The sequence below is a fragment of the Aphelocoma coerulescens genome, chromosome 15 (assembly GCF_041296385.1).
Source record: "Aphelocoma coerulescens isolate FSJ_1873_10779 chromosome 15, UR_Acoe_1.0, whole genome shotgun sequence".
NCBI lineage: Eukaryota > Metazoa > Chordata > Aves > Passeriformes > Corvidae > Aphelocoma > Aphelocoma coerulescens.
This window is the reverse complement of record NC_091029.1, coordinates 7,322,751-7,348,095: the sequence shown is the minus strand read 5'-3', so window position 1 is coordinate 7,348,095 and position 25,345 is coordinate 7,322,751. Positions and strand designations below refer to the sequence as shown.

Sequence of the window (25,345 nt, the reverse complement as noted above, 5' to 3'; positions counted from 1 at the left end):
CTGCTTGAAAGATAATATTGAGGAAGCTTCAGAACATTCAAGGGCTTCCCTCTTAGCAAATTTATATCACTATACTGTATTTTCAAAAGAAGAATCCGTTACACGGTGGGAAGAACATAATGGAGTTTAAAATCAAGTCTATTTTAGTTTTGCATAAATCCATCCTTACTAATCTTAATCTACCTTTACTAATCTTGCTAGCCTTCTGCAGAATTGGAAAAGGCTGGTTTAAATCAAAATAGTGCAAACTCAAGTCAAAACCCACTTCCTGAAGCCAGCTGGTGTGCAGTCACCACCCTTTACGTGCTTCTGATGGAGCTTCTGATAACTTGGAATTATCCATGACTGATGTCTTTATCACAGCCTCCATGCTGTAAGGTGAGGGAGAGCCATCTGCTCACAGCAGGATTAATCCAACTGATGGCCCATGAGCACATGCTGCTGCTTCATGGATCTGCCTCTCTGAGTGATGGGAGAGGCCACTGCTGTCATATCACTGTAGAGACAGGCATGTGGCTCACTGCACTTGAAAAAAGTCCCCCAGGATGCCCAAGCTTTTATTTTTCACATCAGCAACAAAAGAAACACTAGTTCAGGGTGGTTTTCACCTACAGCTTGTACCTCTAGGAAACAAGGCTGGAAGTAAAACCCATTGTATGCTCAGTATTATCTCAAAACTGAACCATGGATTAAATCTTATTTTGCTTAAGGAGTGTAATAAATATTTATTTTGGGGAAATGGGAATGTCAGCAGAAGACTTAAATACAAAAAACAGTCTGAGATTTCTTCTTCTTCTTCCTTTTAGTTCCTTTGAGCTTTTCCTTTAGGGTTTCATTATTAACAATGAAATAGCAAACCTGCTCAAGGGCAGTATTGTGCTCTGAGAATCAAAAGTGTGGTTATAAAAACAATGTTTTCCTCCATAGTATACCAGATAGCCTAAATTTTAACCCTGTAAAGTGGGATCCATGAACTGGGCCATATGAATTTTTGCTGATAAGCTTTTGAATTAATCCCATTGTGTACAGACCTGTGCTTGCAGAAGCTTAAGGAAATTCATCACAGTTGCAGATTGTTTTCCAAGTAATATCCTCATGGACTATGAAGCCTATCATTTTATGATAAATGTATAAAGGTTTTGCTTAACTTCGTTTTTGAGCCACTCCATCTCTAATCTCCATTGCTCAGTTTTTAAGTAGGCTTTGGCAGTCTGGCTGAACTACAGTAGTGCTGACATTGAAATTGCACAGTACCAGGTGGGGGGAGGGATGTTAGAGGGGGTTCACTGTAGACACAGCTTGGATTTTTCCTCCCCTTTGGTACAGTTGAAACTCTTACTTCCTGCACAGACAAGCAGTCAGCGTGATTTTTGAATATTTGGGTAGAGGATAATATACAGCAAAGTAATTCAACTGTAATCCCTAAGGATAGGATAACAAATAACATCCCTGCTGTACAGGCAGCTAGAATTATTCAGAAGGTGTAAAGGGGCTTTAATGTTGTGAGGAGCTGCCTGTAAAGGGTGCTTTTGAGTAGGCACATCTGTAACTTTGCAAATGAAAGCAGTGGCAGGCACAGACGAGGCTGCTGGGTTGTTGCTGTGCTGAGGTGACTAAGCATCTGCAGCTGCTGGCAGGTGTGCTCAGAGCTGCAGGTGTGGCTTCCAAGGCCGCTCTGCAAAACAGGCATTTGCTCGCAGTGATCGAGGCATTGTTATCACTGCTCGTTCCAGAACAATCATTGTTGAGAAGATTGCAGCATTAAGCAAATATTTTCCTTTATATCAGTGTTACTATCTTTTAATCTGACTGGGTAAGGGGGAATGACAGTAGCTCTGGGAAGAGCTGTAGTGGGAAACTGGCTCTCAGGTATTTGGCTCAGGGCTGTTCTGCTCTGTGGGGCTGTGCCAGGGCTGAAGCAGGGGAACATTTCGGCCAGCACTTAAACTGCCACTGCCGAAATCTGAGCCAAAGCATGAATGGCTTTGGAAACCAACATTTCCTTTTCAGACATGGTTCCTTCCTGCTTACTGTAGCAGCAGATACTAAAGTTTGAATTTCTGCAGTTTGAACTATCTTGAGATAACTGCAACGGGGAAGGATTATGTGAAGAGATACTGATATACTGCTCTTGTTTGTGAATACACCTGAATAGAGAACTAGCCAAACATTTTTTGTGATCTGTGACATGAACCTGCATTACATATCTATCTGTGAGGCAAATGACAAGCTTTTAGTAAAAAAAAAAACCCTAAAAGCAAACCCAAATCTTAAAACTCACTGATTGTAGCATCCATCTAAGGTAGCGTTTGTTAAAAATGATTGTTAGTTGTACAGGAGTGTGTTGGCCTGTTCCTTTTTTCGTAGTTTGGGTTTTACAGCCTGTGGCGTGGTGTTAAGCTGTGGCAGCGTGGGAAGCATGCAGGGTGTTGGCACATAGCAGCTGCAGGCAGGAGCTCCATCTTCCATCCATTCAGAATCAGATGGCCCAAACCCACCCCAGGTTTATTTATATTTCTACAGGCTTGTTCATATTTCTACAGGTTTCTGTCCAATTCTTTACTATTGTCTAAGTTACTGTAGTTACAGAATGGAGGCTTATGTGACATAGCAATGAAATGAAGTTATGCACAAGTGGGTGCTGTTAATTTCAATTATAGTCATTGAAAGGCTTTGAAGAAATTAAAAGGCTTGGGGTTTGTTTGGTTTTTTTTTTTTTCCTAAGAAGGTATAAATGAAAAGTGCACCTTTTAAACAGATGGATGTGTGAATGATGAGGAGGTAATCTGAGCTATAAATATAAATGGAATTTTGTCTACTGGCTTCAGGCCAAAAAGCAGTAGGTTTAAAAACAATTTTAAATTAAAACCCCCTGCTTTAACTTGAAAATAGTTTTTCTTCTGAACAGAATATTTCACAGTGAATGACCAGAGAGGCTCTTGATGAGAAATTGCTATTCAACTGAGGAGCTCTGTCAGGCATGCAGATCTGGAAGTCACAGCATGCGACTCTACCCTTGTTGCCAAAGTTCTGCAGGCCAAATTATTCCCAGTATGATACCTAAAAAACTTAATCTGTGGTGATGTGTATTTCCTCTTGCAGTGCTCTTTTACAACTATGACTTCAGCTGTGCTGGGTCCACCTAGCCCTATATCCCGTCTGTGATAGTAGCCAGTAGCAGTTGCCTGAAAAGGAGTGTTGGAACAATCCAGATAAGATGCTTGGCCAAAATACTGTCCCTGATTCCTACAACTGCAGTCCAGAGTGCTCTTAAATCAGCAGTGGTGTCTTCTTTGCAGTGTCAGGCAAGGATCACGGAGCATGGTACAGAGAGTGCCCTGGCAGCACAGCTTGTGCCAGGGCTGGGTCTGCCAGCACTTGGCTCCTCATGTGGACGAGTCAGGAGATCCAGCCCCAGGTGTCTCCATGGAGAAGCTGTGCTGGTCCCCAAGTTGGGAGGAACAGTCTGCTCAGGTGAGCATGCGGCTCCTTTGTCACCAGCAGGTCCTGGGCAGCAGTCCCACACCACAGCTACTCGGAACAGGCCTGGGAAGGGAATTGGCCTTCCTGAGCTCAAGCAATATTATGTTTTGGGCATAGCTGAAGAATAATGGACTCTTAGTCTAAGTAATTGTTGTAACAAAGCTAAATAAGTTAAGAATGCCTTCTGTAGTCAAAAACTATTCAGCTAAAGCAGAGAGTTGAAATATGCAGAGGAAAAGCCTCCTCCAATAAAGCAAAGGGCAGCAGATGTTATTAGGATCTGTTTTGCCATCACAGCAGTGGTGATCCCAACTCTCCACTGCATTTCTAGGCTGTTGCTTTTCTTCCTGGGAAGGCTGTGAGGGTCATATGAGCTGTGCTTCCTGCTAACAGCCCCACTGTTGAAAACTTGAGAGAGCTTTTCAGTTTGCCAGACTTCTGGTGAAAGCCTCTGATCTGCGTTACACAATCGAGCCTCAGTTCATGGTAGTCGGAGGCCGGTAGCTGCTAACATGTGGGCAGCTCCAGTCTGCCTCTGAAAGGTTTTGTTCAGTGTGTGCCTCTGCTTGGCCCTGTCAGGCCCTTGTATTTTTCAAAATGTTAAGTACTCATCTTTGCTCCAGTACATTATCTCACAAATCTTCTATTGTTTGGCCCTTGTCTGAAGAGCACATTATGTGTGGTGGCACAAACCGTGGCCAAGCCATGCCCGCAGTGCGCTCAGAGGTGCTCTGGGCTGGAGTTGGTGCCACCCACCATTGGGTGGTTTGGGAATGCCTGGGTCAGGGGTGCTTTGGACTTATTCTTCTTGGCCTAAACTTGTCAATGAAAGCATAAAGTACTGTGGCTTTGTTCAATGGAGACAAGCAGTGACAGGTACACAGTGTGCCTATTCTTGGAGTTGTCAGATGGAAGGGAGCTAATATGATAACCCATAATACTTTGTCTTCTGTGATCCTGAGAGATAGCCGTGCTTACACATCTAATTTCCACTGGAGAGGGTTGGAGGAAAGTAAAACAGTCCCTGTTAAGGCTCAAACCCAGTCTAGCCAAGCTGCAGAGTTTTCATCAAAAGCAGGAAACAGATGGACGGGCACAGCTGCAGGAGGAGCTGCAACTTCTCTGGAAAAACTACCCAGGCATGTGCTGCAAGAAGGAACGCCTTGCTGTTCTGCTGTTCTGCACAGAGCTCTGCTCCGTGCCAGTGGATGGAATGGTCCCACAGCTCCTGCAGCTCAGGGAGATGCCATTTCAGGGAGGAACCTGCCTGGCATTTCTCCCAGCGCTGTACACTTGCCTGTGTCTAGGATTTGCTCATTGTAGTAGAAGAAGAAAAGTGCATCAAAGACTTACTTATGTTTCCAAATCTTACATTTCTGGAGTGTGCTGCAGGCCCTGTACTGGGGAGCTCACCCTTACCTCCTTTCCAGCAGCACTTCTTTGCTCTGTGTCCCTGCTGAATTCTCCATTTCGGAGTGGACAGTTGCATGATAAAGAGTTCTTGTACCTTGGTGGGCTCACAGAGGCAACCAGAGAAACCTCTGGGATATGCTGGAGTGGTGTTTCTCATGTTCTTCGTGAGACAGAAAAGAAGAGAAGGTCCAGCACCGTGTCCCTGGTGTGTGCCCAGCCACTCACCCAGAGCCAGTCTGACAGTCAGTCACTGCTCCTGTGAAAAATGACTCCGTGTGTGTTATTTATCTGGCACCTACAGGCCTTGACTCCTTCTATTTACTTAGAGGTGCAAATATTTAAATCTTTTCCAGAACAGATCTGTGTTATTGTTACTTAGAAGGTTTCTTTTCTTAAGCAGTTTAGGTTTTTTTCTTGTTTTGTGTAATTTTTGCCAAAATCAAAGATTTTTCCAAGCAAGAAGCCCATGTAAGCACAACTGTGTAGTGGGGAGAACTTTTCTCAGTTTGCTTTCTCTTTTCTAAAGACAAAAGAGCCTTATTGAAATGTGCTTCCTTTCTGACTGCTAATGGCTTTTCCTTCCTTCCTCCTTGAAATGAGCTTAACATTCTCCCATCCTGTTGGATATAAATTTCAGCCTGGACTGTTTTCCCTGTTGAGGTGTTGAGTCACTGGCTTTGACTGGGAACCTGTGATGAGACAGGGAGAAGTGAGGGCTTGGAAAGAAAGAGTTTTTCCAGTAGTTTGGTGGTACATGGGATGAATGTTTAAAAAACAAGGGTAAGGTGCTATTCATTTTAGCCTGGGGCTGCTCATATACTCTTTTCCTAGTTTTATTTCTGGATACTTTCTTATATTCGATCTGGATAAATTCCAGGACGTTGATGCCTTAGGTTTTAACTTTTATACTTTTTAAATCCTGTACTGCCTAGTGTGTAACTGAAGTTTTGTCTGGCCTGTTAACTACTATTCTCTCATGCTGGTTAGACATAATAAACCCCCTCTAGGTTTGCACCTTGTCAGGACACCTTGTTGTCCCAGGCCCCAAAACATGTAAACTAAAGCCTTTGAGAGGAGGGGCAAACTTGGGGTAATTACATCATTAACTGAAATGATAATTGGAGAATTAACTTTGATATGCAAATAGACCAAACTTATAAAAGTGTGAAGAACCACTGTGTGTGACCCAGCATCCATCTTGGGTGGAGCCCCTCGGAGGCTTTTGACTCCCAAGGTGTACCTTTGATGGCCCTTCAAATAAATACCTGCTTTTATTCTCTTAACCTTGTCCAGCCTCTGTTTTCAGGTAGCCACTTCAAGGCATCAGTTCAATACACAAAATACATAGAGGAAGAGCTGGTTCCTGCTCAATAACAATGTTCCATTTTAAGCAGTCTCAGGTTAAAGGGGAAAACAATATGATGCCATATCACTCTTAATCCATTCGTCTCCTGGAGGAATGATGCTGAAATCTTGCTTCAAAGGCTCAGTGTGGGAATTATGTCCTGAAGCCTGGATATTCTCCAAGACTTAATTAAGCTTATTCATAGAAACCCTAAACTTTATGGACTGGACAGCAGACCTCTGAATTTGGCTCTAAGTGCAGAGAGGGTATTGTTTCTGCACACTCTGATTAGCAACACTGAGCACAGACATACACTTTGGAATAATTAGTAAAATGGACAGGAATTAAAGCAAGCTTTGCTCTGAAAACAAACCAGATGAGCTAAACAAGTCATCTTCCTATCTGCGTTTTTCTCTCTTAAGTAAGGTTTCATTTTGCGTGGTGTTGGGTTATGTCATGTGGGATGTATCTCCTCTGTCTCCCCTCTAGAACTTCTTTCTGGGCTAAAGTCCACATCGGCAGATTTGAGACAAAAATCTGCATCTCCTCCAATACCATCTTGCCCTGCAAGATGAAGAAAACAAGGCTGAGCAATGGCATTGAACCAGCAAGAGTAAGATTTGGTTAGTGCCTCACATACACTTTTGCCAGTCTCAGAGAAATCTGAATCCAAAGATCTTTGTTGCTAGTATTATCTATGCTTTTTTTTTGGTTTCTTTTGCCCATTTTTCCTCCCCCAAGCAATAGGGCTGAGAAATTAACTCCTAAAATTAAGACTCAAATTATTAGTGTAATATTTGTAAGGTGTCTGAGCTTGTGTGATAGCAAACTATTGTTCAGTTGGCTTAAGCAATAAAGGGTACTTTTTTATTTGGTAGAAAAGCAGGTGAGACTTCAAAACCAGTTGAAACCAATGTGTGCTGCTGCCTTCATGGATTTGTTTAGTTTGCAGTCTTCCCTCTGAAGAGCCAGCAGTGCAAGAGGGTCACAAAAGTGGTTTAGAGGGCTTTTTTTGTTGGCATTTGAGGGGTTTTTAAAATTGTTTTGCTTTAATTGCAGATCAGTTTATAAGAAATAAGATTCTTCAGTAATATTTCATTTTTAGAAAGCTTTTGTATAAGTGAAACTGAAGGGTTTGCTTGAGTTTTTTTAAGAGCTCTACCTTGAAGGAGTATTTCCTTATTTTTGGTATTACTTAGGATTTATGTATCAGGAGATTTTTTTTATACAACTTTTCTCACAGCATCTTATTTAAGTGTGCAAAAAAGCTGAACAGAAGTATCATTTGGACAGAGCAAGTTGTGTGCTTTGCTGTTGTCACAGTTTTGTCAGTGTTGGGGCAAATTGCAAAATGTCTTCTGTTCAGAATTTTTTCCACCCAGAATTCCACTGCAGATTAGTTTTGAAACTTGCTGCTCAAAGGAATTTAAGAAAAAATATCCTATGTAAAATTTTAAAAACTTTTGGTAGTGTTAACAGATAGAAATGTTGATTGACTTAATTTTTTTAATGTAAGTCATAACATTTAGACATGCAAAAATATAAGTGCTTTTTAAAATGTAAAATGGCTCCATGAGACTGCTTAACTGTCTGTGTGTGACATCTCTAGGCTGCTTAAGTACTGTTTGCTTTGTTAGTGAGATGAAACAAGGATTTGAGAATGAAAGACAGTCGTGGTCTGGAGAAGCAATTGTTATCAGTGAACTTTGTTTCTTGGAAAACAAAGCCCTGAGAGCTGGAAACTTTGGCTTTGACATATTGGAGCCCGTGTTTCACACAGATGTGCAGGCCCTGTTCTGATGACCAAGGGTCACTATGGATTTCAGTGAGCTATTTCAGCCTCCATCCTGCTTGAAATTGTGCACCTTCCTCCTGTCTGTGCTTGAATAATGAGAGAACCACAGACTGGAAAGCAGCTTAACTAATCCATGTTAAAGAGGCTGCAGTTTGGGATAGCTGAGGTCTCCTTACTATGGCAATTGCCTACCCAAGTGTGGAGTGTGAGTGAAGTGTCATTACAGCATTCACAAGTCTTGCGGCTGCTAACCTGATATTGGAAGATTTTAATCTAACATAGAACAAATATCATCATCATCTTTCATATCTCTGAAAGCAGCAATGTGCTCTGTGTCTTTTATGTCTGATTCTTGCAGGTGCTTTGAATGCGTATCTTATGCCCTGTATCCTGCTTTTGAATTTGCAGTGCAGTATCATAACACTCCATCTTTCAGTGAAAGAGCCAGCTGTAGGATGAAGCCTAGTAAAAACCTTGGGGTTACACTCTCTAGCTGAACTGCTTTAGAGATCAACCCAGCTGAATTCTAATTTAGAGAAAAAAGCTTCCCATGCTACATTTGCATTGTACACACTTAGGGAGCTTTGTAAGAGTTGATCTTGAAGTGTCCTTTAGGCTGATTGTTCTGTTTTTATGAAAATTTTGCTTGTGAGAGCCCTTGGATACACACTTGTGAGGAAAGAGGTAAATAGAAGTGGACCACAGAATTCTGAATCTAAATTATATCATATATCAGGAGAATGAACTTTGTAATTAAATATATGAACAACTCTATCCAAGCCTCTTCAAAGCTCCGATTTGGAAGTTCAGTAGTGTGGTGCTAGCCCATCCTGAATCATGTGTCCATCAAAAAATTCAAGGTCAAGAAGCTCAGATCTACCAATTAGTTCCTTTTTGTTTGGGAATGCTTGTAAGAAGGCTCTTTATTTTTAGTGTCTGACATTGGAGATTGGAACTGGAGTGGGTGGAGGGATGGAGGTCCTTGCAAAAAACATCAGACCAAGTGACAGTGCTGCTCGCCTGAGGAAGGACATGATGGTGCTTGGCTGCCAGAGTCCTGGACAGCTGCTGGCTGAGCAGTGTCTGAGTGGAGATTAATGCAGGGGTATTTCCTTTCTGTACCTTTTTATTGAGCACAGTTTTATGGGCAGAAGTCATTTCAGCAAATCTAGGAAGATTTGGGTTCTTTCCCTGCCCTTTGGCTTAAGGCTGTAGTTATCTGAAAACTGAAAATACCATCGTAAAAAACTAAAATCACAACCCTCTGTAACAGGTCACCAGCCTGCCCGTAAAGAAGTGGCCGTGTGTGAGAAGGATGTCTGTCACTGGGGCAGGCAGCAGGGAAGTCTCATCAACTGCTCGGTTAATGGCAGCATCCTGAGCTGTCAGGCTCATTAGGGACACGCCGCTAATTTGGTCAGGCAAGGGCTGCCAGGTTGCATTGTGTGGGGTTAACCAGCGTGAATAGAGCCCGTAAGCAAAGCTGCTGGAATCCGCTTTTGTGTTCCCTTTGGATGCCTGTCCTCTGCTTTTGGCTTCTTTTCCAGTTCAAAGTGGCCACGTGGAGTTTTGGCACGGTGAATGCTGTCCGTAGATGAGTTATAGATTGCAGAAGTGAGCTAACTTGTGCTGAGAGGAGTTACCCACCTTCTCTTCTCAGCTGTTTTTGCATACATTCATTTAGAGTGTCAATTCACTACTTCATGTGACTTAATTAGAAATGGATTAAGCCCTTTCTCTTTAAAACCCAATTTGAACTGCTTATAGGTATTTTCCTTATCATCCCTGCTCACATGTGCTAGGCACTGGCTATATAGCAATTAAAGTTTGCATTTCTTTTCTACTGTCAAAAGATAACCTTCCTCCCCTTCCCACAAGCCATGGAGTCCTACAGGTGGGTTTAGAGGTCTGACAGTTGTGCCTTCCACACGCACTCCAGTCCCTGAAAGAGCTGGGAGGTTGTGGGCTGACCCTTTGGACACAGGAGATTGGTGGTGGGGAAAACGTTCCCTGTGCAGCCTGGCTGGGTGGGTGTGCTGCCTCCATGTGTGCCTGGCTGGAGCAATTTCTCATGGGATTATTGTAAAAGGTTGAGCAAGGAGAAGAGATTGTTTTCATCTCATAAAAGGAACAACCAGATTGTTTCACTGCTGTCTCTCCCCAGCGTGCGTCAGAATATACTGTTAATTTAGGAGTTGGAACCCAGTGGAGGATTTTCTGATTCTCTACCATGTGTTTGCCTTTGTGACTCCAGTTTCTCTCTCATCCTTTGGGGATGTTCTTCCCTGACATCTTCAGCCTTACCAGAACTTATTTTTGTTTCTGCCAGAGAAAACACTGAAATTAATACTTTTTGGTAACCATTTTCTACATCTTCATCTGATTGATCTGATTATGTTAAGAATGAGTCAAATACTCCATTAAGAGTTTCAAATGCTATCAGAACTGAAGCAGAAAGAGGTTTCCCAGGAGACTGACTGTGTGTGCCTGTGTGGAGCAGACTTGGCAGGGAATTGGCCTGCACAATTCCCTGGCAGAGAGCAGCACAGCTCTGGCACTTCTGTCACCAGATACCTGGGGTGATCCTGAGCTGTGAATAGACACCTGGTGGGTCAGGCTTTTATATCACACTGGGGGCTGCCCTGCCCTCCAGAAACAAGGGGAATTCATGTCTCTGCCTGTTCATGTACAGGGATATTGATTTAATGCAGTGCCCCATTTTGGGAAACTGTTTTTCCAAGGGTGGAAAAATGCTTGCTCTGTGGGAGGGAATACTTCTTGCAAACAAGCACTGAATTTCCTCATTTTACTTTACTAGGGATTTCTATGAGAAAATAAGGCTGGAGGGGGGAAGTTTGGAATGATTCTGGGAAGCTTTGACTCAGAAAATGGAGAATGATTCATATTATTACTGTTATTTATTAAGGAGAACAGACCATGAACCTGATCTTTTACTTATCTTTGGAAACTTCAAGCATTTATGCTGTGACCCCAAAAGAGTTTCTGGGTTTGCACCAAGGTCTTTCAACATAAAAGCTAAATCCCAGCTGTGGGAGCTGGCCTGTAACATTTTAAGAAGATTTATTCCTATTACCTTCATACTTGATAAGTATTTTAATATCCTCAGTTCATCCCTTCTCTGTTTGTGAAACCGGGTGGTAAATAAGTCTTGAAACTTGGCACTTTCTGTGCTGTGACAATGGACAACTGACAATGTCAGTTGTAATCTCTGGTTATTGCTGGAGTCTCAATGTAAGAGGTCATTCATCTGAGAGTCAGTCTAGTTTGGATGGGGAGAATTTGAATACTGAGAAAAGCAATATGTTTAGTCACAACCTTTTTTGTCTTTTTAATTTGGGCATAAACATTTACTTCTCCAAAAATAACTGCTGCTAATAATCAAAACCTAAGATAATCAAAGGTGTACATTAGAAAGAAGGTTTTAAGCTCCAGCTTAAGATAATACTGAGAACTGTGAGGTGATTTACATTTGTGTTTGTATTCTGCTGCTATGAAAAAAAGTGCAACCTAAATGTGTTTTAATTATATTTGTCAAGAGAATTTAAATAAAGGAAAAATCAAAACTCGACACAGTCTATGTCACACTTGTAATTTCACTCTTGTACTTCAGAAGTAGTATAACTTAATTTTTTAGCTGATTCCTTAGGTCAGTTTTAAAAAAATCATTCAGACAAGATTCTGTCCATTTTATGAAAATGGAAAGGCACTTGTTGGCTGTGGCCACAGTTTTATCTTCTCAACTTGTAGGATCATACTGTGCACCTTTGGGTATGCTGTCAGTGGCTGAGAGTCAGAGAAGTTAAGAGAAAGTTTTAACTTGTAGGTTTTAACTTTTAGAGTTAGAGATTGGAACAAATATTTCCATTATCCTCCTGAAAAATCCTGTTAGCAAAGCAGTCCCATCATATCTGAGCTACTGGCTTGAATATTGCTTGTATTATCTGTTAAAGTATAGCAGCTTAATCTCAGCAGAGATTGAGAAGGCATGCAAAGACTCTGCTATTGAGAAAAAATGTATAGAAAGGACAAATTGTCACAGCAAGTATAGAAACTTGAATTTAGACTGTATTTTACTGCACTGGGGAAGGCAGAAGTCCTCAACTTTCACAGCTGTGAATCAAACACTTCTGACCAACTTAACACCTATCCCAGAAGGATTTCCTTATAGGCTCAAGAAAACTGATTTATGTCAGTAGCTGGACACTGACATAAATCAGTGTGCAAAGTTAAGAAGTCTCCAAGGCTTTGGATAATCAACAGAAATCTTAATTATGTTCAACGCCAGATAAGAATTTATCAGTAATTACAGACATTTAGTTGACAGGTAAGCCGTCCTGTGAGGTCACCAAAAAACATTTCTTGGTCAATATCTATTAATAGAGTTGAAAGTTTTCTTTGCTTAAAGGTCCAAAGTAATGTCAGCCACATGGCCATGGAAGAGATGTGATAAGGCATCGAAAATCCATCAGTATTTTCTTCATAAAGCTGCAAAATAAACACACTGAACTCTCCTGTAGTCAATTTATGCCTGAAATCAACTTGTCCAGTGTCCTGTCAAGAGAATCTGGGTAACTGTTGTGGTAGAAATAAGATCCTCTGTCAGGATTGTAAATACCTTCCAAAACTGAACTCGTACAGTGAGCCATGCACTCAAACACTGGAGTCTGTGGGTGAAGTTACAGGGAGGGGCTGTATAAGAACAAACATATGTCAAACATATTGTATAGGTTTCCTCCTACTGGGCCTGGACTTTGTAGCTCACTTAGGTTGCCAGAATTAAACATGATACACAGTTTGTGGCTTTTGTGTCGTATTTCTTAATGCAATGCCTGATGTCCAAATCATATCCTGCAGAAAAATACAGGGATCTATAGTTACCCTACCAAGTGGCCTGTCTCCTGTCCTTGATTTGACCCCTGGTATTCTCCTTGGCTATCCCCATCTCCCTCCCCAAATCAGCAATCTCCGCATAAAGAAAATGAGCATCAAGATTGTTCCCAGCAAGAAGTATCCTCATAATGAGACCAAAAGCTCCATTTCATGGAAACATTTTGTGAGTCAACATGCTAAAATCCACAGTTCAGGCAGTACATCCCAAAGATCATTATTAAGTAGTGTGGTTAAAAACTGTTTTCTTGGGAGTGATTTTGCTGTTTGGTCAAATCTCTCACAGGTGCAGTCTATTAGGAAGTCCAGACCACTTCCTATTAACAAGCAAGCAAGAACAATCCAAAGGATAGCAATGATCTGTTGCCTTGCCAGCAGGGAAAGCCCAAGAGAAGACTTGGACTTTAGTGGAAGTAGAATCTCGGGGGAAAAATCCATAGTCTATAATGGGATTTTTGGAAGGAACCATTTATTCTGTAGAAAATTGTCCAGTCAAAAGAACTGATAAGTTTAAGGAACATGCAGAAATACCCCAGGAAAGGCTCAGGCAACCCAGCCTGGTTATTGAATTGAATGCAGCCCTCTCTTTGTGTAGTATGGGTGGGCCTGAGAAGAGATTTAAGTCATCTGCTATGCAACATGATTTACTTTGCCACAGCCAATTTCATCTGCAGCAGTCAACACTGATTGTTCAGGTTGGGTAACTCCAGCATTTGCAATCTGAGAATGCAGCGCCCCTCTTTTTTTCTTTTTTTTTCTTTTTTTTTTCTTTCTTTTTTTTTTTCTTAATTGAAGATGGTCAAAAGAATCCAAGTTACAGGGACCTTCCTCACCTGAGAGGCACAGAGTTTGGTAAGTAGATATTTTTGAAAATTCTCTTAAGAACACCCTCAGCTTCAGCCTGGTGATGCAACACTGATATGTTCCTCTTTTTTCCTAGGAATGAGAATTCAAGTACCAGCAAGAAGGTAAGCTGTGTAGTGAGTTATTACAAATTTCACATCCATTCCAAAAAGATTCTTCCTAGAAATCCTTTGAATATGAAATTCAAACACTCTTTGAAGTCAGTTGTCTTGGAAAATTTTCTGGTCCTTTTTTCCCCCCCAGTTCATGTAGAACGTGGTAAGTTATTCTTTTGTTTCCTTGGCTGAGGGGAATTCAGTGTGTATTTTTGCTTTACACTACTAGTTTGAGTGATTCATCTTGCCTTCCAAAGTGATTACATGTCCCTCAATCCAACCACAGACCCTTTTTTGAAAACTCCTTGCTGCTGTTATATGTACTGAATAAATCCCAGCCAGACTATCTCAAATATATGTTCCTGTGACACAATGAAATGATTGCAGGGATTATAGCTCTCTGTAGCTGCAACTGAGAGCTATTTCAGCACCGAGCAAATAAACCAAACAACCTTCCCATTCCCCACCCCACTCACTAAAACCACTGCAAAGTGTGTATAACCTGTATTTGATCTTTTTTTGCAGCATCCAGAAGAGCCTGTGGAAGCAGCTACCTGGACCAGCCCTCTCACTGTTTTCCACCTGCAGCCTCATGAGCCTTGTCTCCAAATAGCTGCGTTTGGGCTTTCTCCTGGCACTGAGTACTCTGCACGTTATTAAACATTTTCCCATCTGGTTTTGGCTCCACAATGGATTTTTCCTGAACCCTGAAAGCAGTGAATTGTTTTGAAAGAAAATTACCTGACTGAAGCAGAATACAATTTGAAGAGTCTTTCACATGTTAGTGCTAAATCCTGGAAGCCTCCCTTCAGGATTAGTGGTTCCTCAGATGCTTCAATGGCCAGGGCTGGCAGTGCTCTCACAGGCAGAGCAACTCTCAGGTGGCCTCCTTGGCTCTGGTTTTGCCTCAGGTTGTTTTCACTTCTCTTTCCTCAGAGTTGTCTTTCCTCCTCAGCTCCTCCTCCTCTTTCACTCATGGGTGTTGCTCTTCAAGAGCAAATTCTCATAAATTTGCATCATGGTTGCTCCGGCTCCACCTTCTGCTCTTTGCATTTGAGTATTACATTTCGCTTGTTGTGGTTTATTTTTAATCAAACAATATCACTTTTGGGGGCCACAGAAGCATGTTTGACACATTTAAGTTGTCACTGTGAGGTTCTCCAAACAGAATTCAAACCATTCTGTTGCAATATGTACCAGAGCCTTTCTAGCAGCTGTGTTTATACAGCTTCTAGTAAAATGGGTCCCTGATTAGGATTTTTGAATAGCTCATTCACTGAAAAAATGGTGTTTTGAACTAGCTAAAGCTATTTAAAAATTTGGGATAATATATGATTAAAAGTTTTGGTTTGAAGAAATCAGTGGCAACACCCTGCCAAATTTTAGGCCCCAAACATGATCACCATTAGTATAAAGATTAAGTTACTGGATTTTAGCTAGGCAAGAAGTGGTTTTCTTTTGCTTGTTAAAAAACTTAACTGAAAAATTTGTTTGTCACAGATTGAAAATTATATCTTCAGTCACCCAAAATTGTTGAAGTTTGGTAAATTAGATAAAACTGAGGACAGGTTCTTTTTTGGTATTGTCAAGCAACAGCAATTTGAGGGGCAACTTAATCTAGAATAGAAACTGAATGTTAGGCAGTTCTGGGGTTGTTCCACAGTCATCAAGACAAGCTGTTTGAGAAACAAAACCCCATCCTCAGCTGAGTGACACTGACACACACTACAGACTCTGTGTTTTGGGCTGGTGCATCTTCAGGAGCCTCTCTGCTCCTGCCATGCCAGGCAACCTCCTCAGGAGGCCGGAGAGGCAATAGTTGGTGTGCCAGCAGCAGTGCCTTCTGCAGGGAACCCTGCAGGCTCTTCTTCCTGCTGGTGAGGCTGGGGGGAAAAGGTTCCTCATCTTTGCTGTTCCCCACTGTGCAGGTGGCAGCTGCATTTCCAGAATTCTGCAGGTTTGGTTGCTTGCATTCATGCTGTGGATACTGGCACTGTACACAACCACTAAGTGCACATTAAGGCAGGGAAACACAAATGCTGCTTCTGCTCCATTAAGCTGGAACTCAGGATTAAAGGACCAAAAGCTACTTCGACTGACAAACTCCGTATTTAAATGTTTTTTAAATCGTAAACTATGAGTAAAGATTTATAAGTTTGTGTCATGATCCATAAATCTAGATCTCGTCATTTGCCTCTAGACAAATGGCTTGTAGAGGAATTTGTAGTGGTTTGGATAAGTCTAGGTTTCAGCAGTCAGCCCTCTTAAGTCAGACATGTATGAAACATCTGTGATTGTTTGAGGAATTTGGCAGACAATCTTGTACTTAAATCACATTTTCCCCTTTGAAAGTTGGAAATTCCGTGTATAAATTAGACACAAAAGCCACATAACTCTGCACTTGTGAATTAGACAAGGTATCAACCTGCTGTTACCTTGCAAATCCTACTGCAAGGTAAGAGCGAGTTGATACCTTGCTATAGTAAAAGAGAGCAGCTTAAAGTTTTTTAAAACTGTGTACTTTTTTGTGCCCCAGAATAAAATCTAACAGCTTTAGGGGGAGTTGTTGCTAAATGGCAGGCTACTTTAGTGTTCAGAATTTATCAGTTAGCCAAAAGACTTAATACTGAAATCAAAAGGTTCTTTGAGTAAAATTATACAAACCCTTCTTTCCAGGCAGAATTGCTGAGTTACGTGCATAGCTGTCACATGCTGGGCCCCTGAGTACATTCACCATGCAGTTGTGCAGAGTCTGTCTAGAATTATTTCATCCTGTAATGAGACCATGTGAATTCAAAGCATATTAAACTTAATCCTAGTTTTCAGGATTATACCCCGTAAATTTAAAATTGCAGAGTATAAAAAATGCATAATGTTCCTGACTGCTTATTATAAAAAATGGGGCCCAGCTTATTGTGAACCAGTTTTGGTTCTGCCACTGAAAGCAGAATTTGGTAAAGGGACTTGAGTGGGAGATTCAAGCTGATGTCCGGTGACCTTTGTCAAGCAGAACAAATGATTGCTATGTTTGCTGGAATTGTATTAGCGTGGATGCTTCTGGTACAGCCTGAGCAAACAAAGTTTGAAAGTCTGGCTGTCTATCAGCAAACTTTGCCTTTAGATTGAGTCTACAAATGCTGCAGCATGGACCCTCCAGGCAGGAATTGAGGCTCTGCTTTATTTGATGCCAGGTCCTTTAATAGTTTCAGAAAGTGATTTTGCTTGTAATAGAAAAGCATGATGAAAACAGACATAATCCTGAATAATGTGTTAAAACCAATTCCTGTGTGTCAGATTCCTGCACAGCATGTCCTTTGGTACACACAAGAATTGTCTGAACAACCTGAGGAAGAGGCAGTCACACACATACAAGCTGCAAATCTCTGTATTCCAGCTCTGGAATGACAAAGCAGAGCTATCAACTATTTAAGCTTAACCCAGCCCATAGTGGACACAGAGCCAAAACTAGGCAAGAAAACTCTTCCCAATAAAGAGAAGCCAAAATTTGCAACTAGTCATTATCTTTTGTATGAATAACCTGTGAGAGCTAAAGGCTGCATGGTTCTGACTTGACCACTGAAATGCTGTAAATTTACTGTGGAAGTACCCTTGGTAGCTTTGAGCTTGAGGACGTGCAAGATTTCTTAGCAGCATTCAGTGACCTGTCTTGTGTGACGCCGAGCCTTTCCATGTTCAGCTCCCTGCTTCATTCTAAGGACAAGCTTAGTTGGTTGCCAGTAGTCCTTCTGAGGCAGAGATTTTTACTGTGCTTGATTGAGCAGCACCACACTAGAGGGAATGAAGGTGGAAGAATTGTCTTCCCCAAAGCCATTGCTGGAACAAAAATTACCCACACTGGTTCCAGTATGTCCCTGCTGTGGAAAACACTGCTGTGTTTTCTTGCAGCACTTTCTGCCACCTCCTTTACTCTTGCTTTCCTTTCTGTCTTCTGTACTTTGCCTTGCTGCTCTCTCCTCTACATGCAGTTATCTCCCTCTGTTTTCACTTACTGTTCCTTTACACACTTAATCCAAGGCAGTCAGTTCTAACTGGGGTTTTTTGCCTTATTCCCTGGGAAGCGTCTGTATTCTTTCTGTTCCCTTCTGAGGGCTTTTTTTTATGCCAGCACTGGTGTGTCTCAGCCAGCTGCAAGCTTCCCTCTCCTCCAGCCGAGCAAGAAGTTGATAGCAACAGCCTGGATGCCTGACTAGACTCAGCTGAGCATCTCCCCTTTGGATATTCTTGGTGGCTGCTGCCACGCTCCCCACAGCATAGCCCAGTTCTCTCTCTGTGGTGGGGGTGGCAGGGAGGGTTGGCATAGAAAGTGCAAAACAACCTGGCATCTTCCACAACTGTATTTTTTTACCCCTTGAAGAATATAGGTTTCCTTTTCAGGAAGACTAACCTGTTTGGAAGATATTCTTGACATCTGAGGGGTAATGCAGTGTAGTATTTCTCTTGCCAGCCTATCTGAACCATTTCAGGAGGTTGTGGTGGGTTAGAGCTGATTGGCAGCTGTCAGTCAGTGCCTGTACATTGTCAGTGTTTTTCTTGGGCAGGCTGAATTGCCTGATACAGCTCTCTGGAATGTAGCAGGAGGCAGTGCAGCATTTTCATTTAATTGCTTGTGGAGATAGCTGCAGGATTGTGGTGTCAGAAAATATTGCTAAATCTCCGGGGATTTCTTGGCATTTTGTTGCCATAATAAAGTCATAGTTGTCACCGTGATTTAGTACAGCCACCAATATATGTACACTTATTTATGCAGCCTGAAAATGTAGTGCAATAATAAAATATTCTATTTACATTTCTGCGATTTGCATTCGAGTCTTCAAATGCTACTTTTGTCGTTTGCTGTTTTGTCTAAATGCATATTTCTTATACATGAAATTTATAAAGATGTTAAGAAGAGTTGCCAGTCAAGTCCCATTTTGCAACCAGTCTTAAACATGATCCTACTTGTGGGTTTGTGTCTCTGCTGTTTTTATTACCAGCACATTTCAGTTTTGGAAATCCATATTTATAAGGAATTTGTTCTACAGTAGAATTGCCATGGCATTGTTAATACCAAGAAGACAAGTGGCCTTAAAATGAAGTGTTGAGCAAACACAAGCAGTTTCCACTTGAGTTTTTTTTTACTGTCCTGAAGGCCAGCCAGTCCATGTTGTGGAGCATTTGCAAAGTAAGATTAATGCAGTGCAGAGCTGCTGCTGAGTTACAGGAAGGCAGTCAGTTGAGACCAAAACATGAGGTTCCTGTGTCTCCAACTCTCCCCTAGCCAGTCAAAAGTTTGCTTGCTTTGAGAATGTAAAGGTATGTTTTTCTTTGTGTCATAGTTGAAACCTCCATGTTCAGGTTTATGTTCACTATATGCAAAATATTAGCCTGCAGCAGGTGTGGATTTTTCCAGTAGAAATTATCTTAGTTGCACAAGTGTGAAAAATACTTGCTCTGTATAGTGTTTTTGAAGATCCTTTTCTCACACTGTATTTGTGTCTGTTCCTCTTGTCTCCAGTGAGATGTCTCAGTTACAGCATTATGGTTAAGTCAGAAGAGCATCCACCCTGTGAGCAACATGAAGAATGCTCCAATTACCTGTGTCTGTGGGACTAAACCATGAACATCCCAGCCAGGTTGCTCAGTCATTCTAGCCCAAGCAGGACTGCTTACATAAGTAAAAAAATTCAATGTGATCTTGCAATGCTGCTTAACAAAGTGGTCATGGTAGAGTGTTAATGGAGGAGCTTTCCTCATGCTTATCTGTGCTTTTACTCCTTCCATTTGTCATTGCCTTGGTGCCTCTCACTTCTGGGTTTTTCTTTAGGAGGAGTTTTATGTCTCTGTTAGGATACATTTGTGAATTCACTGCTTTTTCTCCCAGAACTTAAACTGGAGAGAGATTTTTAGTGTATCTTACAGAACAGATGTGAAATCCAAGCTAATCAAACTAATCTGATAAAATAGGTTTTAGAATTAATCTGACATCAATCTGCTGCTCTGTGAAAAGCACACATCAGCAGTACTTATTGTCTATAGCCACAAGAGAGGGAAAAAAAAAGCCCACATGCATTCAGCTTCTGCAGCAGCAAAGAATTTCCTTAGAACAGTAGACATGATAATCACGGTGCAGTGTGTTAGCCTAAACTTGCTAATAAAGGTTTGTGCTCAGACCCAGCCTCTCTCAGAAAGGAGAGAATGAGCTGAAAATCATCCCTGGAAACCTGGCAGATTTGTGAGTAGGGTGAAGAGGAGATAAAATACGATTTTCAGGCTGTAATGAAAGATGGCTTTGGAGGATGTGTGCATGTGCAAGGAGCCCGAGGGAGGAAGTGGAAGATAGGAAATTCTTCGTCTTTGAACACTGACAAATCACCTGGCTGTGCTTAATGATCTGACAGCATCTTCTCACCAGCTGCATCAACATTTGGGCTATTCATCACCTTTATAGATTCATAGCATTAGGTAGCACAACTTTTCTACTGACACATGATTTTTTTCTGCCTGGTGAGCTGAATAAAAGCTTCTTACAGTTCCTTCAGTAGGGGAAGCACACAGGCAGGTTGTACTCCATGTCAGATTATGGGATTTATGTCTCAGAACCATTTTTGTCTGCCACAGCCATTTGAAGTTTGAGACACTGATTCCAGAAACTGATATTTTGCTATTCATCATCAAAGATTTGGTCAAAAGTTTCTTCTGATTGAATTATTTATGTCTTCATAAACTTGCCTCTCAGTAACACTTTCCAGTGTCCCCTGTGATGAGTAAAGGAATGGCTGAAGATCATAAAAAAAACAAATTGAGAGGTTTTCATAGAAATAGCATTTGTTTTGGGAAGCAGTGGTATCTTTACCATTTATTACTGGGAAGGAACTCTGTCATCACATTTGTTGGGAGACAGCTGTGTACTGCTGGATGGAACTGGTTTTTAGAAAGCTGGATTATAAGAAGTGACATTCATCACTGATCCACTGAAGGGACTTGGTGCTGCCAAGACTAATGGGTACACTGTAACATCAGCAACCGTATTGAAATAAAAAGTGAGAGGTCGTACAGTGTTTGGGGGTTGGATTTAATCACAGTTTAAATGCTTTTGTGTGAAGGTGGTGTTGATGGTTTTAGTGGTGGTGTTAATTGGTCACTCACGTGATTTCACGTAGAATTTGGGAAGATCTTTCAGCTCATTGAGTCCAGCTGTTAACCCAGCAGTGCCAAGTCACCACTAAACCATGTCCCTGAGTGCCACATCTATGCTTTTAAAAGCTCCAGGGATGCTGACTCAGCCACTGTCCTGGGCAGCCTGTTCCAAAGCTTGACAACCCTTTCCGTGAAGAAATGTTTTCTAATAGCCAACCTAAACCTCCCCTGGTGCAACTTGAAGGCATTTCCTCTTCTTGAGGATCTCCTCTCAGCCTCCTTTCCTCCTGAGGCTGAACAACTCAAATTCCCTCAGCCACTCCTCATAGGACTTGTGCTCTAGACCCTTCACCAGCTTCATTGCCCTGCTTTGGATTAGCTTTTGGACCAGGAAGGACTGTCCAGTGCTTGTGCTGTTCAACTTTAAGAGAATATTAATGTATAAAGTGATGAGATTTTATGGTTAACTGAAGAATGTGTGGAAATAGGGAGAGCAGGACTGGAAGGGGATTGGGTTCAATTTACAAATAACAGACCTAGCCCCTGCTGTTTATAGTATGAAGTTTCTGTCCTATTCCTCTAGCACAGCAATGGTGAGAAGCCACTCAGAAGTGTGTTCTGATTTGACTGTGCTAATGAGCTCTTTTTATTTCATTAAGTAAGTATATATGCATATCTGAATTTCCCTAAGAGAGACCTACTAAGCAGTGTTTAAATTAAACTTTAGCATTTGTCAGAATGAAAATGAACATTGTATAGCTGATGACAAAAACTACAATTTATGCATAACTAGCACAGTACCTTATTCAAATATGCATAGTTGAAAAGGAATTAATCCCTTTCCAAAGGGGCAGCACAAATCTTTCAATGGCACATAAGCTTGCTTTTGAGGGAGCAGGTGCTTAGCAAGCCCTGAGGATTCAGATTTCCAAACTGTACACTGCATTGACACATTCAACTACCTTAAAAACAAATTTCCAAACTCTTATTCTCTTATAAATTTGCTATAAATTCTGTATTTTGTGATTTTAGATGTGACTTATATGGCATGCAGAAATTCTGCAAGAGCAGGATAATATCATCTCATTCTGGAACTGGGCAATACCATCTTTAAGTGTGGGTAGAACAAAGCTGTAATTGAGGATTGGCCAGGTCCTTTTGCCAAGCTGCTCATTTTGATCATTCATAGCAAGACACCCTTATTTTGTAAAAATCCTTTTGTTGGTGAAGACAGCAGACAGGTTCTATTCTGTCCTCGAAGAAGGTGGCTTGGTGCCAGTGTCAGCAGCCAGCAATCCAAAGTGTTTTGTTTAATCACAAGATTAATTTCTCCTTTTATTGGCTTTTCCTTTCAATATCACCAAGCATGACATGTTGTAAAACAGAAACACTGGTTGAACAAGGGTTGGCGAGCATCTCTAAGCCCCCTGGCTATGTTCATAGCAAAGTGAACATTTGGCTTGATGTGCAGCCAGTAGAGACTCCCAGGAAACCAAACTGGGAAAACACTCTTGTCAATGCACGGGCCATGTGCCTGGTGAAGAAGGAGGGAAGGAGAAGCAAGATGCACCTGGGTATAAGAGCTGTATTGGGCTCACGTGCTTTTCCTCCTTTAATATTTCAAGCACCTGCAGTTTCAGTAGCACGTCAGACACCTGAGTTTTTGTGCTGTAGATCCAGTCCATGGATGGTCTGTGGTTACATTAGAATGTATTTATTTTAGCCTTAGTGTGGCCATATGCAAGTTAGCTTCTAAAAGGAAATGGCAGAGGATCCAAATCAAGTTAAAGGTTTGTACTCATCCCACTGAGCACAAGGACTTGTGCCTTGCATTGAATCATATAGAAAAAAAAATACTTTTTTTTCCAGAAGGATGGTGTTAAATTCAAAACTTCCTTATTCTCAGAGTTTTCAGCAGTGAGCATCCCTGATGTTCTGAGCCATCATGCAGAAATCTGGCCGTGGGTGGGAATGCTTATGGTGGAGAGGCTCTGTCTGTCTGCTCCTGTATCTGCAAACAACCATGTTCAGTCATCTTCATTCCAGGGACTCCAGTGGTCTTGGAATGGAAAGTTTAGTAGAGTTTGGTGTGAGTGCAAGAATGGATAACTGCCTGGCAAAGAGTTGTGAGCTTCCAGAACCCTGCATTTTGAGGGTTATTAAGTATTTTAAAACTTCTATACTCCTGTTCAGATGATAGAACTTTACTGAGTTTAGAGGAAGGTAAGTGTACTTTCAGGGTAGTGTCCCTTTCAATTAAGGTTTCTGGGTTGATTTGACTTGTTGTGCCAATATCTTCAGCATAATAGCATGGATTTGCATGTACTTTTTTCAGCCAAAGTTGATTTATTAGCTTTTCACAATCAATAGGTAGGGCAAACAATAATGTTAATCTACTGTATGAATAATACAGCTGCTAAAAGATCAGGGACCACTTCATGGTACAGTCGGATGCTGCTGGTAATTTGTCAAGGTCAGGCTCCCCTGAAAACAAAGGTTAAAGATTGCTGCCCTGACCTGTGGTTGTTCTGAGTTTCCATGCTACAGGAGCTGCTCCTGTCAATTCCTTCTTCTGCTGGAGATCCTTCTGTAATGAAACTGTTCTGTGCTTGATAATCTTGTGAAAAGATTTCAATAACTTTAAAGTAAAAATCCACAAATGTCACTTTTTCAAACAGACACCATGTGGCAGCTCTCAAGGAAGCAGCATAATTTTTTGTTTCAAAGATTAAAATTCTAAGCCCCAATTTCCACTCTTTTTCCTTCTCTCTCAAGGAGCTGAGACTTGAGGGTGGGGGGATTATGTATGGTTATCCATTTATGTAAATATGAAGCATTGACTGGAAATTGCAGGAGGAGACAGCCACCAAACAGCTGTCTTTGCAAATTTAATATTTATTGCAGAGTTGAACAAAATGCCTTATTGTTTAGAGCATTATTTGCCTTGGGCATTGGCTTAGACAGATGCGTTGGCTGAAAAGAATTTCCTAACTCCCTTTTCCACACAACAGAAGATTAAGTAGATAATAGCAACAATTGGCTGTTTTGATCTGGCCTTGACATATGTTCCAAGCATCTACTTCATGATTCAACTAGATTATTTTTCTCTTTCATGGCTGCAGCATTTTACTCCTACTTTACCATTGCTGCCACTTACGAGCCATCAGGGACTTCTTTCTGAGCCTTCTTTCTGGTCAGAAGTAAACAATTGTAGAAGTTTCTTGCTGCATAGTATGTAAATTCTTTATGCACAGGGAGTATTCCTGACACGTTATTAGTATGCAGAGTTTTTCAGAGTTAAGAGAAAGCTCCATTGAAGGAAACAAGTTCAAATCAAAAGTTAGAGGAATTGCATGAGGAAGCTTTAGTATCCTTGGTAGTCAAAAGCCCAAAAGAGTTGTGATGCTACATGGTGATGATAATGAAAGTCAGAGACAGCTAACTGCAGAATATTTCTGTGCAGAGCTTTCCCCTGAAGTTTCTCTGGCTGTCCTCATGCACCATCTCACCGTCTGCTAGGAAGAGGCTTCTGATGAGCAATATAAGTGGGTCACATAAGTTTCCTGAATCTTGCCAGGCCCCCAGGCAGCTGTAATCAAACCTTTTTCAAAATGCTTACTTGGTTTCTGAACAGAATTTATCAGCTGGTATGGAACAGTGGTTTAACTAGTTCACTCCTTGATGCAAATGTGTGTTTTAGGAAAAGCTGTATAAAAGGGGAGTTATAAGAGTAATTTATGCAACTTACAACAAGTAATTACTTACATCAGTATTTTTGGTTTGAACTGTGTGCTGCTCTGTAGACAGGGCCAGCTGGTGCAGCAAGGTGTTGGTGACAGTGCTGCTGCCCTTCTTCTCTAGAAGGGAAGGATTTGAGGCTTCTGTCTGTCCTTTTGACCAGGGTCAAGGCTGGCTCCAGCTGTTGTTGCTCAGTTCCAGCTGTGCTGGCAGGTAGTTTTTTGGTTCCTGTACTTGTACTACAGTCCTGTTCCTGTCAGATCTTTGATCAGAAGGAAGGGATGCACTTATACCCAGGGAAAATTGTCTTCCTGCATGCTTGGGTAGATGTGTTAGTCTCTTAGTCTGTTTTATATTATCAATGAATTGCAAAGTCTGCATTATAATTGGCTTATATGTGAATATGGAGTGGACCTGGAGCCTGACACAGTGGAGTTGCAGCAAGTGGTTACCAAAGCTTTGAGGGACCAGTTTTCAGCCACATTGAGATAGGGCATAACTGGAAGTATCTGAAAGTTGAGGATGTACCTTTCCTTGACCCATTTTCCTCTAACATAGCTGTAGTGG

General features: G+C 41.5%; 1 protein-coding gene across 8 annotated transcripts in view; it reads left to right on the top strand.

The window, feature by feature from the left end:
- ZDHHC8 (zinc finger DHHC-type palmitoyltransferase 8) overlaps nucleotides 1–25,345 on the top strand; it is a 116,836-nt gene that overhangs the window by 49,945 nt on the left and 41,546 nt on the right. The window contains exons 2-4 of one of the 8 annotated variants that reach the window (XM_069030627.1): nucleotides 13,740–13,796; nucleotides 13,885–13,912; nucleotides 14,429–14,683. The exons of the other annotated variants lie outside the window; for them this stretch is intronic. Of the exons in view, the coding sequence (XP_068886728.1) occupies nucleotides 14,682–14,683 (2 nt within the window). The 5' untranslated portion in view covers nucleotides 13,740–13,796; nucleotides 13,885–13,912; nucleotides 14,429–14,681. The remainder of the gene's footprint in view (nucleotides 1–13,739; nucleotides 13,797–13,884; nucleotides 13,913–14,428; nucleotides 14,684–25,345) is intronic. 8 annotated transcript variants of the gene reach the window in all.